The 19286-nt window shown below is 38.1% G+C and overlaps 2 protein-coding genes across 2 annotated transcripts; one reads left to right on the top strand and one right to left on the bottom strand.

The window, feature by feature from the left end:
* Positions 1–507: 507 nt before the first annotated feature.
* CIAO2B (cytosolic iron-sulfur assembly component 2B) lies at positions 508–5612 on the bottom strand. The gene is made up of 5 exons (XM_062007355.1): positions 5403–5612; positions 5238–5317; positions 4822–4947; positions 4356–4401; positions 508–3853 (listed from the first exon to the last, which is right to left on the bottom strand). The coding sequence occupies exons 1-5, from the start codon at positions 5542–5544 to the stop codon at positions 3756–3758; spliced, it is 492 nt and encodes a 163-aa protein (XP_061863339.1). The 5' UTR covers positions 5545–5612; the 3' UTR covers positions 508–3755.
* Positions 5613–7003: 1391 nt separating this feature from the next.
* Positions 7004–16944, top strand: LOC104561230 (carboxylesterase 5A). Its single transcript, XM_010206848.2, has 13 exons — positions 7004–7079; positions 7674–7878; positions 8268–8406; positions 8670–8803; positions 9340–9493; positions 9725–9826; positions 10664–10762; positions 11253–11393; positions 12660–12740; positions 13562–13709; positions 14349–14498; positions 16263–16335; positions 16486–16944. The coding sequence occupies exons 1-13, from the start codon at positions 7004–7006 to the stop codon at positions 16670–16672; spliced, it is 1689 nt and encodes a 562-aa protein (XP_010205150.2). The 3' UTR covers positions 16673–16944.
* Positions 16945–19286: the final 2342 nt, after the last annotated feature.

The following is a 19286-nucleotide window of genomic DNA, read 5'->3' as shown; positions in this document are numbered from 1 at the left end:
TGCTCCCCATTCCCATTTGTTCCACAGAAGTGCTACAAATTAACTTCTTCCCATTCTTCCTCTTTAGTGCTGTGCTAGGAGCTGAGCTAATGGCAAGAACCAGAGACTCTTCTAACTTCCGTATGAAAGAGGACTGCCTTGGCAACATGTGCTGCAACAAGATGCTGAAAAGCAACAAAATTGATGAGGCAACTGGCAAGTTACTCAGCTACCATGAGCATGTGGAATGAAGCTGGGAGAGCAGGGTTTGCAAGCATCCAAACCGCCAAAATGTTTCTGTCACTGCAGACAAGGCTGCTCCTTTGATCTCCAAAGTAATGGAGATAACTTGCCACAGAATGAAAAAGCTCTTTACAGGTAGGACACAAAAGAAACACATTTATAGAATGTTATGGCCTGTCTTCTACAACTACTGAAGTGTATTGAACAAAATGAGTGGTCTCTGCTGTTTGTACATTTTATAAAAACATTTATTTTTAGCATTTTGTGGAATGGAAAAAAGTTTTATGTGCTTTCCATTGAATGTGGCTGGCAAACAGTTGCAAGATATTCAGCTGACTTAAGCACACAGGTAACAGCCTCACATTCCCCTCTTTTATTCTCTTTGCTGATACTTACCTTTCCATAGTTAACACTTGAAAGATTTTGCTAGAAACTTTTGTTTCGGGAAAAAAGTCATCTCTGCCACTTGTTCAGTCTGTATTTATGCTAAACTGCATTTTGTAAAGGAAGGGAAAGTGATAGTTGTCTTTGTGACAAGCTCAAGGGAAATGTTTTTAACAGCTATAAAAACTCACACTGTAGTGGGTTCATATGAGTTTATAAATCTAAGCTCTAGAGGGACATCTTTATCAAAGCACTCTATTGACATAAACAAATCAATCTTAAGCATGGCCAGAAGACTGAAATAACTTCTTTGAACTAACAGTTCCCAGGTTGTGGTACACGTTGCTCCACTCAAAGGACACAAGAAATATTGCCACTGAAATGTGAAGTTCTTCCATGGACATTTCAGTTGGGACTTTGGATACAATGCTGCTGAGCTGCTTCCCTGCCACTCATGAAACTGGGGGATGAAATGTCTTCAAAAGTTTGGTTGCTGGTACTAGGCAGCAATGAGTGTGGGAGCAGCTGGAAAGCAGGCCTGGGTGCTAGGCCCAAGTACATGCAGTGTGGTGAGACCTGAGGTGCAGGAACTGTGTTGGTCTGTGGGCTTGAGCACAGGGCAGGTTACTCCAGTGACCCCAGAGCCAGCTGCCCTTGGGAACTCCCAGGGCAGTGTCTGCAGGCTAGGAGCAGTGCATGCCATTCAGCCACTCCTGGAAGGCTCTGCCTAGGGCCTAGGAATGTGAAACAGATGTCTGCTTCTGGCATTGTTCCTGTCCTCGAATGAGGCTGTTTGTATGCAACACAGCTGCTTTAAAGGGGGTTAGTTTCTGATGGAATGTGTCCTATTACAAAGCATTCCAGAGGCTAAATTTAGTGGTAGCTTTTTTGAAAAATAATTCTCAACATAAATATTTGTAACAAGTTAACATCTTTTTCTCCCACATTACCTCCATACAGCAAGAGTCAGCTAAGAATCATTAAACTTTTGCTAGAACTGCTGGTACGTTATCATTCAGCAAGTATCTAAGCTGAGGGAGCCTGTACATGAGGACCTGTGACCTTCAGCAAAGTAACTGTGATTTATCCTTATTGTTGTTTCTTTCTTCTCACATATATCACTTCCACATCACTTAAAGAAATGTACCAGATCTAAGCATCTTTAATCAGCTGAAGTCAGGCATCTCTTTTCTTTGATATCCCAAAGTAGAGTCCTTTTACTGAAAAATCATCCCCCAACTATATATTATAAACAATCTAACCACATACTGTTGCTTCTCTGAAAAGGTAGATGGTGCAAAGTGCACCCCCAGGGTTACCATGTACAATGCACTTCATGAGGCAAGTGCCAACACACTAAATTATTTAACACTACTATTATGTAGTGGTGAAAGCCAAGCAGAGAGATTCAACAAAGCATAATTTACCCATTCCTTCTCAATTTGGAATGCAGGTTGAAGCAATCTGTTGTCAGCTTAGTCATCCTTCTGTTTTCTCCCTGGCACTTATTTGCATTCCTTTCTACCCCAAAATCTGTGAGAGCAAAATGAATTTTCTATTAAAAAGATCCAGAAAACAAAATCAAACCAACTAAGCATGTTGCCTGAGAGCTGCCTGCACACATTGCCATGGTTGAAGTTTCATTTATGGTGCAAATGCTGGCAATGTCAGAACTAATCAGTTCAGTGATTCAGCATGAGAAGCAGAGAGAAAAGATAGTCGGCTGGGTCATTCTACTCCTTTCCCAATAACAATGCTACATAAAGATTGTCTTGATTTACAGTTTCATTCATACATCCAAGCAAAGTGCTGATCACTCAAAGGATGCTAAGCCAAATAAGCAGATTAAGGCTGCTGCTAAGATGACTTTCTATAGAAGCCTTGTTCAAACTGAGTGCCTCATTTCTCAAATGGGAAGACTTGGATTTCTTTCTGTCCTATTTTGCTTTGTGACTTTACATGTCACACTTGGATCACCACTGCCTCAGTTTCCTCAGCTGTTCAACACAGACTAGACTGGATTATTAGGCTATGGTTTATATGGCATTCATAAGCTTCACCATTTTTAAAATGGCATCTGAGATCCTCCAAGAGAAAATATTACTGAAATACAAAGCATTACCATCAAACAGGTGAGCACAATATACTTGTTTAAAAGTGTATGTTACTTTCTAGATAACTGATGAAAGTTACATTGTAGGTGTGAAGGCGCCACAATACCTGACAGGATTTCTTTAACAAGTTGTTGTTTTTCCATGTGGTCCATGATTAGAAACATCTTTTGCAAAATTTACAATGAATTCTGGAATTGTATCTTAAAAAATTTTTCTATTGTCAATTTCTGCCAAAGACAATATTTCAGTGAATGCCACATTTCCTGGACCAGAAGTACAGACTAGGTATTATTATTAAATCTCCCTAAGTTTAAAGCAAAACTTGTCATTTATCTATCAAACTTTGCCAGGAAAGTCTTCCAGAAGTCTTTCTGTTCATACTGTAAACTACGAATGACTTTCCTATATCGTAGCAGGTGCATGAAAAAACCAAATTACCTCAAAAACACTGTATTTCTTACCACAAATAATTAATCATTAAAAATATATAATGTTTTATACAGGTCTAAAAAGCCTTCCATATCTGGCTAATTCAAGTTAATATAATGAAAACCAGGCAGATGATTCAGAAGAGTTTACACTTAACTGTTAAAATGTGTTACAACTTTGTACACATGAACTGATACAATTTTGATGTCCAAAGCTAAAATTACATTAGCAATTAACAAAAGTCACATGAATGTAAAGATTTTAACTGTCAATTAGCTTGTGAAGTCCAGTGTGCAAAATCCACTTCTACGATGCATTTTACAATTAACTTTGGATAGTGAGAAACCAGTTAAGGTTGAAATAAATCTTTTTACAAAAAAATCCTACCCATGCAACCACTAATAAAATTTACAAGTAGATTTTCATTGCTTTTGTAGCTGCCTGTAAGCTGACTTTCCACATACTATTTTTTGTAAGAGTAATGAAACGTTTCTTTAAGAAAATCCAAGTGATTTTATTTTTCTCATAGCTATACATATAGCATAACACTAGCATCACCACTTATTTACAAAATTAATTTAACATAGCAGAATACCAACAGTTTCCTCACGATCGAGCTGACAAACACTGATTCACCACTTCCAGTAAGTGAGAGTTTTCCAAAGCAGCAGCTACACGTTCTTTATCAGCAAGCTGTTTATTAACTGTGCAGGAAAAAAAAAAAAGTCACAAGAAACTGGTCAAAACATGGACAATGTATTTTTTAAAAAGCATTTTACAGTGAGACACATCACCACATCATTGATATGGTACTTGAGTAGACCAATACTTCTGCAGATGCTAAGTACACTCCAGAGCCACAGTCTAAATTCAAAGCTAGAATGTTATCACCAGTTAAGCTAGGGAGCTGTTTATGATTCAGCAGTAGAGGGCTACATACATAGGTGTAACAGCTTCTCCCCATTTGCTGAGTCTTCCACAACCCAGGAAATCAATGACTAACTGAGAGCACAGGTTGCCTGAAAAGGTTTTTCAACTCTGGTACAGAATATACCTCAGTGTCATTATTACACATTCCTGTTCTGTAACATCCCTCAGAAGCTGACACACACAAGTCCCTGCTGTTCTGCAGGCGTGTGAATCTCTCCCCTCTCTAATTTTCAAGATAAAAAAAAATTAAAGATGACCACACAACTGAGCACTTACCTGCATGCTCAGAGACGTGTGTTCCTGGTGTTATATGAACATCCAGCTTAAAAAGCAATGACAAAATATAAAGGGAGTGAGTCATTGGAACATTGGAAGCCCAAGTTAAAAAAGAAGGAGAAAAAAAGACATTCTTACCAATACCAGTTACTGTATATAGCTGAATAAAATAATATCTAAAATTCACAGAATGCTTTGCTATCTCATCTGTTTAAACCTGCTTCAGACAGGGCAGTGAGGCACCACAGAGCACTGCAGGTAACTCTCCTCCATAACCCCCCTCACACTTGACAAGACTGTCACAACTCTGCATCGATATTTTTGTCCACTGCCCTCTCTGGTTCCTGCAGTGCTTTCCCCACTCACAAAATGGAAAAAATAAAAATCCCTCCAGTTATTTTCCACTGTAAGTCAGTTAGCTTATTTTTCTGCTCTCCCCCCCCCCTTATTTGCTTTGATTACTCACCTTAAATCTCTCAGGCAGAGATCTGATCAATTTTACTTTTATAGAGAGGCCAATTAGGGTCGCCATGCTGCAGTGAGGGATGGTGGGAGTGAACTCCACTGACACTGTGCTTTCTGCGTCATTCACCTGTTGAAAAACAAATACTTTCCCTGTACAAAACTCACTGGCCTTGCCCCAAACTAGCTGGAGGCATTTTATGTAAAATGCAACCTGAAGCTGCTGCTTACAGGTTTTCAGTGATGTTTTAAAAATTCTATGTTTAGCTGCAGTAGATGCTTTTTTGATGTCAAAAGGGAATCATTAAGTTACTGGGGCGGCAGAGTAACTTAACTCTCTGCCCTGCTGCACAGCGCAAAGCTGTGCCCGGCAGCCGGGGGGGCCAGCCGGACGGGACGGTAAAATCCTCTTAATCTCACTTTTACTCGCACTTGCTCCACGACATTCAGCTCCTCCAGAGTGAGTGGGTGCTCCGGGTCGTTAATGGACCGAATAAGATGTGCTGTGTTAAGGAAAGCGTAGCGCAGCTGCCCCCGCCCTGCCCCGCGGCCCCTGCCCCAACCCCGGCCTGCCCGGCAGGATATCGAAAATCTCCCGGTCGTCGATGGAGTCAGGCAGGTCGTCGTCCTCCTCCCGCGCCGTCACCGGCCGCTCCCCCGAGCGCCGGTAGATGAGGGGGTTGGCGTTCTCCAGCGGCGCCCCACCGCCCGGGCCCGGGCCCACCATGGCGGCGCTCAGGCACTGCCCGCTTCGGCTGCCGGGCGGGCGCTGCTGGCGGCCCGGAAGGCGCCGGACGCCATTCGCCGCCGCACCGGGGGCGGGCCGCGGCGGCTGCTCGGCGGAGGCCCGGGCTCCTTTTGCCCGTGGCGGGAGTGCTCTCCTGTGGACAAGGCGCGGAACTGGCGCGGCAGGGAGATGGAGGCTACCGTCAGAGAGCAAAAAACGAATGGCCCGACTGCAGTCAGCGACGCTGCAAAGCGGTTGTGAGAGCTCTCTGAAGTGAATTTAGCTGCTGTCAAGGATGGATAAATGAAATTGAGCGTTCACTTAAAGCTGATTAATTTTGTTGGAAGGCATTTTTCTAGCTGTTTAGGAAATACAGAGTTCACTGAGTTGACTTACCCTTAGTAGCAAAGATAGTGGCTGGTATTAAAAGTGGGGTTTGTTGGCTTTGTTTTGGTTCTGGTTTTAGTTTTATTTTTTCAGTTGGATAAAGAGGGTTCATTTTGGCAGCACAAGAAGTTCATATTCTTTGGATTTCACCAAGGGAAGGTGAAGGAGACTGGGCTTAGAGGCCTTGTCTATGAGGAAGACCTTCAGGCTAATCTGGTAGTCAGCCACAGCGAGGGATGTTGTGCTTCTACAAATTACACAATTTTTTAGGACTTTTTCAGCCAGCAGGCAAAACCTATCTGTTGGACTGCCAGCCTTTTTCCACTGTCGAAATCTATTTTACAGAGAAGGTGAGGTCATGACCCTTTCCCATTTTTTGAGGGAAGTACAAACCCCATAAGGTGTTGCTAAGTACTTTCTGACCTCCACTAACTCTGCTCATAGAGAAGCTGTAATCAGACCCTCAACTTTAATCTTCAATTTTGAAAAATGCAGGGGTCTTGTTTTTATTCAAGAAGGAATAAAGAACTATTATGGAGACCAGAGGCCAATCCCTGTTGTAGAGCATGTATACCACAGAGCATGGAGTTATGTACAGATATGGCAGCCCTCATTAAAACTTCTGCAAGAATTAACTTTTATTTGGGATTTATTATTATTATTCATACTTTCTATCTCATTGTAAACTGTAAACCTGTTGGTTTGGGGTTGGGGTTTTTTATAACAAGAATTTAAGTGTTGACAGGTCTGGAATCTCTTCAGAGCTTCACTATTTTCTCTACTTGTAGGATTAACAGCAGATTAACTATAGTTAGATCTTTTGTTATTCACAGATGGTGTTTGGTCATTTTCAGACCATCCTGACTCAATATCACGTAATGATTGGATGTGTTATACTAAGGGATTGTATCTACACTCTGTACCATGTACAGCTCTGAAAGTGCTTAATGCAGCACACATTCAAAAGCAAATTTATCTGCACTCCCTTCTCGGAACGCCCTCAGCGGGGACCTTTGTACCATTCTCTTTCATATAAAACCGGGAAATAATCTAGAGACCAAACGGGTGGAAAATGATTCCTCGAAGCCAGATTTCTTTGCTTTGTGCCTTGTTTTGTAGTATAGCATTCATCACTTGCAGAACAGAAGGTGAGAGAGACACAGAATTTGTTATTATTGCTTTTGGGGAAACAACTGCACTAACAAGTTGCAGTGTAGTGATTTTCAAAGGCAGTACATCTCTCATATTTGTCTTAGCGATCTGCTAAAGTATCCTAAGAAACTTGATGCAAAAATGTCTTATTTTATGAGATGAAACAATTTCTGAGACGATTTTATGAAATTGAAAACTTTGTCTTCCTTAAAAGGTAGAAAACAAAACATTCCTGAATTATCCCAACAATATATTTTAAAGATCTTGTTGGATGATAAATGTATCACAAGTTAATGATTCTAACAGTTGCTGTTTGCTCTGAAATTTGTTTTTAAGCTTTATGTTCTTTCACAGTGACTAATGTAAGTCTTATTTATCTCTAGTTGTCATTGGCAGAGCCAGCTATAGGATTGTTTCATGGGGAGTATGTAATTGGAGAAAAGCAAAATGAAAACTGAACGAAATTGAAAGGAATAAGTTGAAATCTTCTTAAGTACAACAGTCAGTAAAAAGGGCTTCAGTCAAAACTTTACCTGATAATTATGAAAGTGCAATTGAATTTGTTTGTTTTTTACCTATGTGTTACTTAGGACAGAATGATACGGAGCCAGAAGTAATGATCTCACTTGGAAGGCTCAAAGGGAGACGAGCAAATGTGAAGGGGACAGACAGACTTGTAAATGTTTTCCTTGGGATTCCTTTTGCAAAAGCCCCTGTTGGAGCCTTGAGGTTTTCCCCACCTGAATCACCTGAACCCTGGAACGATCTGAGAGATGCAACCTCCTATCCACCACTGTGAGAGCTGTTCAGTTCATTTATGTATAAGACCTGTTCATGTTTGTCAGTGTTATGGTGTTTATGAGGGTGCAGAGGTCTGATTTTTGGCAAGGCACTCATTGTCTGGTAGTGGATACACTGCCAGTACTGAAATACTTTGTAAGAATTATGGGACACAATTCCTGGGAAATCATATTTTCTCATGATACTGTGCTAAAATAATCCAGCTTTTTAAGTACAAGTATAGAGCTGTGTACAGGTTATACCTCTAACTGTACCTAAGTAACACAATGTTTGAGCACCCTGTGGGAATTCAGTCTGTGGGGTAAAAGAAAGTGTGTTTTCTCTATCACTGTACATTGTTGCTATTTTAGTTTTATTACTAATGCTTCCTTTCTTTTGTGAAGATGTCCTCAAGACCTGTCCATGTTGAAGATAGCTGAAAAAAACTTTAAAGAAAAACACCCTCAATTCCGAACCTCTGAGGACTGTTTATATCTAAATGTTTATAGCCCTGCTGGTTCAAACAAGGAGAACAAGTTACCTGTACGTAAACCTATTTTACAGACTTATCTTGTACATAGTTTGCACCTAATGACAGCTCCTAAGTCACTTAATTTCTTTTGAAAATGAGTGCTCCATTCATAAAAAAATATATTATGTAAAATTCAAAGTCCATCAACCTAAAATTCATCTTCCATTGAGCTTTAGTGATTTGCATTTCCTAATTCTCTGATTGCTGTCTTCCTTTATCAAATGAACTCTATCAAGCAAGGAACAAAAGTGTGTCTCACCCTTTTTTCTCTAAGGTAATGGTGTGGATCCATGGAGGCAGTTTTATATTTGGTGGTGCTTCTAGGTATGATGGTTCTGCACTATCAGCCTACGAGAATATTGTGGTAGTAATAATTCAGTACAGGCTTGGACTCCTTGGATTCTTCAAGTAAGATAATCTATTTAACTTTTTACAAAACACTTCCTATCATGTTTAAAGCATGGGTAGTTTTGTTTTCTAAATCAGCTGAGCTTCTATACCAACTTCCCACTGCTGAAGTGGTTTAAATGTGGTTTAAATCCACTTACATCAGGACTTAAGAACATGAAAAAATGTCCATAAACTCCATTTCCATTGTCATTTGCTTGAAGCCTGCTGTCAAATCATAATTGGGCTTATTTGGTTCTGGCTAGGATGTTTGTTCTTGCTTTTACTTCTGTTTACTTTATATCTACTGGTGTATAAAGCAAAAAATCATATAGTGTAGAGGCCAGGAATCCATCTGTACTTGGGTGAACAAACAGTAGGTGCAAATAAATCAGTGAGGCTTAGCTCTGACTATGAAGGACTTTAGGTCAGTAGGCTGTACTTTGGCCAAATATGACACTTCACACCAAAAGTAAGTTGATGAAATTTATTTTATTTTGGTATTAGAAGAACTATTACTCTTCCTCAGAAGGTGGCTTATAATGCTTTTCTTTCAGTACTGGTGATGAACACGCTCGTGGGAACTGGGCATTTTTGGATCAAATAGCAGCTCTTCAGTGGATCCAAGAAAATATTGAACACTTTGGTGGTGATCCAGGATCTGTCACACTCGCTGGTTTGTCTGCAGGATCTTTCTCAGCTTTTGCACATGTATGCATGCAGTAGATACTTTAAAAAAGTAAAGTCTAAAAAAAAGTCTTCAAAAACTCAATTAATGTAACATTTCATACTTAATCTGATTTTTGGAAGTAAGATTATTGGCACATTGTGTTAAGTCTGGACACTTCTTCAGTAAGCACATAAAAATGTGTAATTCCCCATGAATTATGGAATGAATGGTTATGGAATAAGGATCTTGTTCTGTTCTTCACTTCTTGGCAGATTTTGTCTCCTTTGTCTAAGGGTCTGTTTCATAAAGCAATATTAGAAAGTGGAATTCCAAACCTCCATCAGAAAGAGCTACTTCATTCAGCAGATATTAAGGTAGACTTCGTGGGATTTTTTTTCCATTTTAAAGCCTTTATAACCTAAAATATTCTATTTCTTATATCTGATAATATGGTTAAAAGATAAAAGGTCGAAATATGACTGTTATACAACAAAGCTTATCAAATTTCTTGTCATGGCAAACCTATAAATACATAGATTAGCATTAAGTTTTCATTCAAGTAGTCTACTTTCAAGCTCTTTGGTGTTGCAAATAGATTGCACAGTTATATAATTATAGTATCTGTGAGTATTTTCAGTTACACACATGCCAAGCTAGGCATATGCCTGTTTTCATGCATGCTGTAACTTATTTCCTAACTGTGAATTTTATGGAAAATTTAATTAAAATCCAGAAGAGACATTCAATTTTTATTCAGCTTTGGTCCTTTATGTAGGGCTTTTATTTGAAGTTAATTTGGGGTGGGTTTTTTTTGAAATAACACTTTAAAATGGACTTCCTCTCTATAAGTAGCTTTTGATTTCCTCTCCTGAAATGGCAGGTAGCAATAATACGGATTTCTCATAAGGTGATTTTCTGAATTTTCTTTCCTTATTTGATTTCTTCTACAACCTTGTATTATCTGTAAAGCAAGCTTTGTTGTAGAGCAATGAATGGAAATATAGCAAGAAGGAGAAGCACACCAGAATGATTTCACTTTGTGATCAAACTGTAGTGTTTCTAGTAAAATAAAATACTTGAAGACCTGTCAAGCTCACCTACAACCACCCTTAAATAAAGTTAACAGTACTGTGTATAATAGTCTTCTGTTTATAAATTCCTTAAAAGTCACCTCATAGCTAACAGTTCTTGTCTTTGTTAATAATTTTCAGAGAGTTGCAAGTATATTTAAATGTGAGATGAGCAATTCACTCTCACTGCTAAACTGCTTAAGGAACCAGGAAGCAATGGATATAGTCTCTAACAGTACGGTAGGTAAAACTTTGGTTATAACAGATCTTTTTAATGGCACACTTGCAAAACTTTGGCTCAGCCTCTGATCAGAGTTCATCTTTGGCCTGTTCCAAAGTTCATTTTTCTTAACTTTTATCATAAAAGTATTTTGTTGATAATCTCTAAATATTGAAATAATTTCACTTAATTTCTCTTTAGAATTTTCAGTGAAGTGTCACAGCACCTGTGAAGTTGTGAGCAAGACTTGAGCATATGTATGTTTTAATGTCAGTTAGAAACAGCACAGGGTCAGGAACCCATTACATTACTCCATACCAGCCAGGCTTAGATTTTGAAGTCTTATTCTAAACTATACGTTTATGTTAAAATGTATGTGGATAGTCAGATTTCTTAAAGCCTTTTTTTGCACTTGAAACATTAAGTGTGGTCATTTTATTACATGATTAGAGGGAAAAATGGAAAACACTATTAACAAATTATTTAGTCTTTTTTTCTTTCCTCCTTCAGGAAATCTCATTTCTAACGTTAGTTTTGGATGGTGTATTTCTTCATAAGTCACCTGTAGAAATATTGTCTGGAAAAGAATTTACTGCAGTCCCGTTTCTGACAGGAGTCACCAACAATGAATTTGGCTGGAATATTAGAAGTGTAATTTAACGGCTGTTTTTCATTTTTTAAAATGTTTGTGTTAACTGATGCAAGCAACTCCAAGTAGGTATTTGCTGGTAGGACACCTTTTAAGTATGATGAAAAGGCTTTGCATTGTTGGAAATGTATACAAGGTAAACTTTACTTGTATTATGACTCTGTTACCCAGAACCAGTTGGTCACAAGACAGTGAGACAGGATTCATCCTGCAGGGACATCCTTGGAACGTCAACCTTAAGCAGTATTTTCTTATCCTTAGATTTTAATTCCTTATCCAGACAAAGAGAGGAAAAAAGAATACAACAGTCAAGATGTCACTATTGAAAGAAAGATCAAACCTGTCCTTCCCCCTCAACATGTAGTATTCAGGATTGATACCTAGAATGTTTAAAAATGTGACAATGATCACCTTTAACAACTTACGCTGTACGTCGTTAAGGTCTCTCACTGCCGGTTATATCAATGCTCCATTGCTTCTTATTACCATGTGGGAAGGCCTATTGCATGAAAATCTCATCTGGGGAAAGAGTATGGGGATAATGCAAGTGTCACACCTATTGTCAATGCATAAGTTCTTTCTTATATGAGGATAACTCCAAAAAATGAACAACTGCTACGCAGTACAAAGAACAGCAGGAGGTGGATTTGTGTCCCCTCTCTTCATTGTCCTCTCTTCCTTTCCTAAGTAATCACGTTCACCTCTGTAGTAAAAGCACTTGTTCTGATTCTGAGTAGCAACTGTGTGTCTCTGGGAGTGTGCTGGTACTGAGCCCAAGAAGAAAACTGTAAAATAAATGTGTTCTAGTTAATTTTGCAGTCAGAAGAGTTGTTCTATGTAATGCTCTGGAAGGGGAGGAGCATCGCCTTATCCTTACTTCAAAGGGTTCAAACAATCTGACTAGAGACAGAGAGGCTACCAATAACATTTAAGATCCTTCCTTACCAGAATAGGCCTTCTAAATAGAAGGTTTTTGCTTAAACTCTGACCTCATGTTTTCTAGTCTTACAAGTTTATTAATGATCTGCATTGATCTAAGCCTAAACTACTTAGTATGAGTGATTTATGTAGAAACCTTCATCCAGGAAACATTTACTGCAGCATATACAAGCTTTCAAGATAGCTGTTGCATCATGCTGCATTTTTGCATATGATAATCATGCTTCAAAAACAAATACCAGGAACAAGAATAAAGTAGAATAATGTTCTCATTTAAAAATACTGGAGAAGTTGAATGGTATTAATAATGTTACTTTTTTTCTGTGCAGACATCAAATATACCAGGTCTGAAGGAAATAGGAGATAAAAAATCAATCACTTCAACTTTAGAGAATTTACTACCAATGGCAGTAAGTACTGTTGCACTGATCTAGTCTGAGAAGTTAAATTCCTTTTTAATGCATATAACAGATTTGTGAAATTTGATGTTCTGTCATTTCTTAGTTCAGTCATAATGTTACAAGACTTGAAGTTCTGCTTTGGGGAGACTCCCAGCAAAGTTGACAGGACTACAGAGTGTGGAGTTGCAGAGAAACAGGATTGAGTCAGACCTGGGATTTGGGGAAATTCTTTTTCCGTCTAGACTTCTGAACCAGCATTTTTATCTCATGTATTTATATGTAGGATTACTGTAATAGTGTCCCTAATTTTATGGTATCTGATGGCTGGTCACCTACTTGATGGGATTCATGCCAGGGATTTTCAATAGTTTAACTAAAATGTAACTTTTAAAGTAGTTATTTTGCAATCCTAGTTTTGAAACGTGTCTTTCAAGCAGCAAATTCTAACACTAAAGTGTAAGCTGTGTTTGAAGATCTCATTGGTCTTGCACTGCAGTCTAATAGTCCATAAACCTTTCAAAGACTCAGATAATTTACTTTTGTTATTCTCATCTCTTTTCTCCTGAGGAAGACAGAAGCCAAGGGTATTATCAGCAGTTGCTTTATCTATGTTGATTCCTGTACGGTTTTAACTGGTGATGGGTTTGTTCCTCCACAAAAACATACAAATAGGTTTTATTTGCCACCATGGTTTCCCATTAACATGGGTTATTAGGACCTTTGTGCCTTTGTGAAATCTCTGAAGTTTAAAAGATGACATTTTTAATGTCATGTTGCTAATTCAGAGAGTGATAATTTTTTTTGTTTCATGTTTCCACTTTTTCTTTTAGGATATACCATCAGAGTTTCTGCCTATGATAGTGGATGAATATCTAGGAAACACAGACGATCCCGCTGAGCTACGGGACCAATTTCTGGATTTGCTAGGGGATTTAGGAATGGTCATGCCAGCCATTGAAGCATTGAATTATTACAGGGGTGAGCTAATGAACACCAGTGGGATATTCAAACCCCTTACTACATGCTGGATCAAATGACATAGACACAACTGTCATCTGTAGGCAGCCCTTCTTGAGATTCCCAGTGGGAACATGGGAGTTAAGAGTGATACAGGTCTACAGGATTGTGTGTAGCAAGTGTATGTCTCCCTTTATCTTTGTACTAAAGTCTTGTACATGTGCTTACAATATATTGAGAGTAGACCATAATAGCACATATAAATGTTTGCAACCTGAAGTATGCAGGCTTAAAAATTGAAACATATTAAAGCAACCAGGCCCACTGCTATTTGGGAATTCAGCAGCTCTGAAGTCTGGAGGTTTTCTCATATCTAAATGTAGGCAAACCTGTGCCAAAATGCCCAGAACTGTAAAATACTTTGATGCTACTTTATTTTCTGTAAGTTTTCCTGAGGTGAATCTCTTTTTTGTGTGTGTGTATAAGTGCTATGACTTCTTAATTTTGAATTAAAAATAAAAATACATATTTTAATGTAACATTAGATTTAAAATGTGCCCAATATAAAACTTTGGGCATATATAAAGTAGTATTTTAAACATTTGATGTCAGCCATAATTTATGGATCTCTTCTTTAATTCTCTAAGTGTTGCGTTCTAGAGTCTGGAGCTCCTACCTACTTCTTTGAATATCAGCATCGGCCCACTGCATACTGGGATAGTAAACCAGAGTATGTGAAAGCTGATCATGGAGATGAAGTTGCCTTTGTCTTTGGAGGACCATATCTGACTGGTGATATTCAGCTACGTAGTAAGGAGTAGAACATTCAATGATCACTTACACATTACTCTCATAACACTGCTATTATTCTGTTTAGTAATGCTACTTCAGTTTTAATCAGACTAAACTGCATATATTAACAGTGAGACCAAAGTTTAATGCTTTCTCCTGTTAGAAATTGTTTAACACCTGTTTACTATCCTCTCCATTCTTTATCATGTAGAGCTTGAAGATTCTGAAGCACAGTAAGTCACACATGTTGTATGTGACATATATTTAGCAAATAGGACACGTGCTAGAAAGCATCACTATTATTATACCAGCACTGTTCATGAGTTTGCCAAATAACTTTGAAAAATAAATTGAAGGAAAGGTCAGATTAGTGGAGTGCTTTGGAAGCAGGCAATCTAGTCTGTCTTTCTTTCCTAAGGAGTTTAAGCTAATGGCTCCTCCTTTCCAGGAAATCCTATGGGCTGTTAGGCTCCAGAGAATGGGGGTCTCTTTTGCAGGTAGTGTTCCAGTTTTGTTGATCAGAGCAAAGCTTAGAACAGTGTTTCATTTTCTGCAAGATCTAATGATCGAGCTAAAGACTATTTTCTCTCGTGACTCAATTGATATTGAAACATTTTCTTTCAAAACAATGAGGAAAGATTAAGGGTGGACCTGCAAAGTTGTCTTTGCCTTGTCAGTTTGGCCATTCTCATGGGATTCTGAAAGTTCTGGCTACTTCAGGCAGAATCCCATGTTGCTACAGTCCAAATGAATGTGTCGGTCATTGAACAACTAGATAAAAGGTGCCACAATCTCAGGAATATTATGAATCCAGCAATTTGCTTTACTTGCATATGCCTAAAACAATAATACTCAGGATGGAATATTTTCTTTCCGATGAAGGAAATTAGGAGCAGTTCTTCTTTTGACAAAGAAACACATTATTATTTTAAGTTAATTCACCATTTATCTCTGCTTTCCTTTTTATAATTTATGCAATAGTTTATAGTGTTTCAAAGCCTACATAAATAAAAGTATTTCCTTTTACTCCACTGAACTTTGGAGCAATACAGCTATGTTATAAAAGTGTTTGTTAATCTGTTACTAGAGCCTTCTGATTTTGCTTATATTTGATATTTATTTTTTTACTTACATTATCCTACACTGGAAAACAAAGTACAGTTCTCTTTTTATTTGCCTGAATCTGCTGAGATTAAAATTTAATTTACTGAGATTTTATATAGCAAATATTTTTCTTGATGTGTTGGGATGAATTTCTAAATCATAACACACTAAAATTACTTTCACCTGGCTGATACAGTGGAGGGGATGTGTAACTATAGGTCATTGAATATTCTTGAAGTGTTGAGACGTGGACTGACATTGTCATGTTAGAGTGAAGAATGCCTAATCATGCTGTGAATAATATGGAAAATTTCAGTCCCACAAAGCTAGAGTGAGATGAAAGTAAACCATGTGTCCCATTCCTGGAGTTGTAACAGGACTTAGGACACATGGGTTCTTTTTTCAGTTCTGCTTCTGGTTTCCTGAAAAGCTACAGACAAGTCACCCAATTTCCTTACACCCCAACTGCCCTATTTGTAGAATGAAGGTAATTACACTGATGTCATTGATGAAGAGTGCTGAAATTTTCTCTTGATGATTGCTGTGTTACTAATATATTGCAGGTACAGTGTCTCTGTTGTAATCAGTGAGTTGTTAGAACATATTCAGAGACTGAAATGCTACTTCTGTAGTATTTTGATGTCTGCCACACATAGTAATTTGTATTTTGTCTCTCAGGTGAAGCGACAGAGGAAGAAAAGAACCTTAGTAGAACTCTAATGAAGTACTGGGCTAACTTTGTTCGAAATGGGTAAGAATTGTGAGATTCATGACACATATTAATGGCTTGCACTGACTCCATAGTGAATTAACTGTTTAGTGGATTCAGTCTTAACTACTGTAACTGAATTCCCCGGTGACTGAAAAGGACATTCACTATTTTTTTTCTTGTTCTTTACAGAAATCCTAATGGAGAGGGTTTGGTTGAATGGCCATCTTACAACCTAAATGAAGAATATTTACAGATAAATCTAAAACAAATGAAAGGCAGGAAGTTGAAAGAAAAGAAGGTAGATTTCTGGAGAAAGGTGTTTCAAAAAACAAATAACAAAAGGATGGAAAGCAAGAAGGTTAATTCAGAGTTATAAATTACAGTCTAAACATACACAAAATATGCAAACAATTAGGATAATAAAAGCAATTACTTAAAGTAATTTTGAGGGTAAATTTGAGAGTAAAGTTATATTTCCCTTCTTTTCACCTTTTCTTCAGAGTTGTCATATTTTCAATTATTCGGTGTAAGAAGTCAAATTGATCTATTTCTCTTTTGTCACTCTTTACCTTTTCCTGGATTTGCATCTACAACAGGAGCCTCACTTATTAAATAGAGGTACCAGATTACCCCACTGCTCAGGTTTTTCTGTCACTTCCCCTTGACTGAAGACAAAATGTAGCATAGTTTTCATAAAGTGAAATCAATAAATACTCAATATGCAAGAAAAACTGTCTTTTGATGTCAAGTGTATTCAGGATGGCACAGAAGTTTTGGTCTGATTTAGATATAAAGATATCCTCTGTAGGGGAAAAAAAAAAAAGAAACTGAAGAATGTTCTGCTTTGTAAATCAATTTTACAACAGAGATAGTGTATTTCTAATGATACAAAATTTATAATGATGGTGCTGGGATTAAGACTTGTCTTAGATATTAGAAAAATGGAGAAACAGTCTCCACTGCCCACATTTTTTTCCTTTAAATTTAGCCTCTATTAAATTAGTTTCCCCTAGAAGGATTAATGTTGGAAGAATTTAACATTGTTCATAGCTAATAATGTCCTACAGCAACTAACTGCCCATCCCTTCTTTCTGAATAACTTTGTTGGAAGAAATAGGATGGGATTTCCTACATCTTTCTGGCCAAATTCTGTTATCCAGTCAGAACTTGGGAGGTAGGGTCAGATTGTTAGCACAACTGCTGTTCAGGTAAAGGAGAATTCCTGCTAAGCATCTATCTCTCTTTTGTTTTAGCTAACGTGTTTTGTGAGAGGAATGTAATCTCAAAATAATCTTGATAGATTTTTGTTGCACTTACTATTCCACTGAAGTCCTATACTACTCCCTTTAAAAGGAGATAAACAGGCACCATTGTATGTATATGCACAGAATATATGCTTATGTTGCAGAAAAGTGCAGTAGAACTGACTTCTGACATGCAGGCACAGTGCTAAAAATAAATCACAATGGAAAATGTCAAAAGATTTTACTTCTATCTACTTAGGGGTGAGTGCTCTGATACTCTCTCATGCCAGCAGCACCCTGGTGTAAGATTACCACATTCTAAAGAGACAGAGTGTTAAAGCTGTCCAAGCAGTAGCGTTATAGATTCTAGCTCTGAAGTTTTATACACCTTAGCTTCATTGAGTACTCACCAGGGGCCAAGTAAAATCCTAAATTTACCCAGTTTTAAATGCAGATTTCTAAACATTTCTACCTTGTATGCTTGAAGAAAAATGTAATGGTGAGCTCTTAAGCAATTGTGGGCCTATAAATGGGATATTTGTCTCTGTTTTTCAGCTATTGAAATCAAGAAAGTCAGCAGTGCATTAATGAGGCAAAGGTCATCATAAGGAAGGTTGTGTGTTTTTTCTTGATTGCTGACATAGCTTATTCACTGATTGAAGGCAAGCTGCAAAATGCTGTCTCTGAAATGCCAAATGGGATTCAAAAATTCCACTTGCTGGGTAGGTAGAACTGTCTCCAGATTCCAGTTTGCAGAGCATCCAGGCCATGTTGTAAATCTGTTGGAGGAATCTAAAAGACTATTAATTTATGATCATAAGAAAGATTGGCAGAGTTTGCAGAAAGTGGTTTGCACTGATAAGTGTTTTCAGAATGGTCTCATCTGTGGGACTGGGGATGGGACGTGGGCTGAGACATTTTGCAGAATGGGTACTTGTGACAAGTAGTGAGAACAGTAAAGCTTGGAATAGCAAAGGAAAGGGAAAAATAAGAGGTGAAAAATGGGAAAGGATGGAGTTTTGTAAAATCGGATAGAAAACATTGTTTATGGAGGTAATTAGAGCTATGTTACAGCAAAACAAGAGAGTAACAAGCAAAGTACACAGCATTTGGCTTTGTAGCAAGGGATTCCTGCAGTTTGCAGGTTCCAAGTGAGGTGAGTGATGCATGACTATCAAGATGAAACCCAAGTCACAAGCAGGGATTCTTGTTATTCCACCTCACATGGTAACAGTTTTCCCATGCCAAGAACCAAAAACAGTCCAAGGTAAGTGGAGACACTGAGAGAATTTGCAACAGCATTCAAACAGGTAAATGGGAGTGCAAAGTTTACTATTAAGCAGTACTTCTACCCTTGGCTTCTAGGAGACCTTTATCACATAGTTTAGGCTAAGTAACCTTCTACCTTTAAGCCCATCACTCGTACCCCAGGGATTTCTTTCCATTCCCTGCATTTGACAGGACATACCTCTATCAATACAGTACAGTCTGTACAGTTATAACAGTGCAGACTAATCCCAGGGCCATTTCATTAACCTTTAGCGTCATAAACTTCACTCTTGAGAAATAAGAAAACAAGTTTCTCAGAGAACATCTGTACAACTTTAAAAAATCTGCAATGAAGTTACTGTCCACACTATCCTCTTAGAGGCTGAAATTTATACTGTTACCCCATTTGCCAGTGTGTACTGTGCCCTAACCGTATGCTCAGGAGCAGCTGACTGCACACTAGCATGACATTGGCAT

Source organism: Colius striatus, chromosome 14 (genome assembly GCF_028858725.1).
Source record: "Colius striatus isolate bColStr4 chromosome 14, bColStr4.1.hap1, whole genome shotgun sequence".
Taxonomy (NCBI): Eukaryota; Metazoa; Chordata; class Aves; order Coliiformes; family Coliidae; genus Colius; species Colius striatus.
This window is presented reverse-complemented; position numbering and strand designations above follow the sequence as displayed.

Excerpts from the sequence above, each read along its gene's own strand:
- CIAO2B (XM_062007355.1), bottom strand. The coding sequence starts at position 5,544 with ATGGTGGGCCCGGGCCCGGGCGGTGGGGCGCCGCTGGAGAACGCCAAC. Across the intron at positions 5,318-5,402 it reads CGACGACCGGGAGATTTTCG|ATCTTATTCGGTCCATTAAC; the intron begins ATATCCTGCCGG and ends TTAACACAGCAC. Across the intron at positions 3,854-4,355 it reads ACACGTCTCTGAGCATGCAG|TTAATAAACAGCTTGCTGAT; the intron begins GTAAGTGCTCAG and ends TTTCCTGCACAG.
- LOC104561230 (XM_010206848.2), top strand. The coding sequence starts at position 7,004 with ATGATTCCTCGAAGCCAGATTTCTTTGCTTTGTGCCTTGTTTTGTAGT. Across the intron at positions 8,804-9,339 it reads GGACTCCTTGGATTCTTCAA|TACTGGTGATGAACACGCTC; the intron begins GTAAGATAATCT and ends CTTTTCTTTCAG. Across the intron at positions 10,763-11,252 it reads ATATAGTCTCTAACAGTACG|GAAATCTCATTTCTAACGTT; the intron begins GTAGGTAAAACT and ends TTCCTCCTTCAG.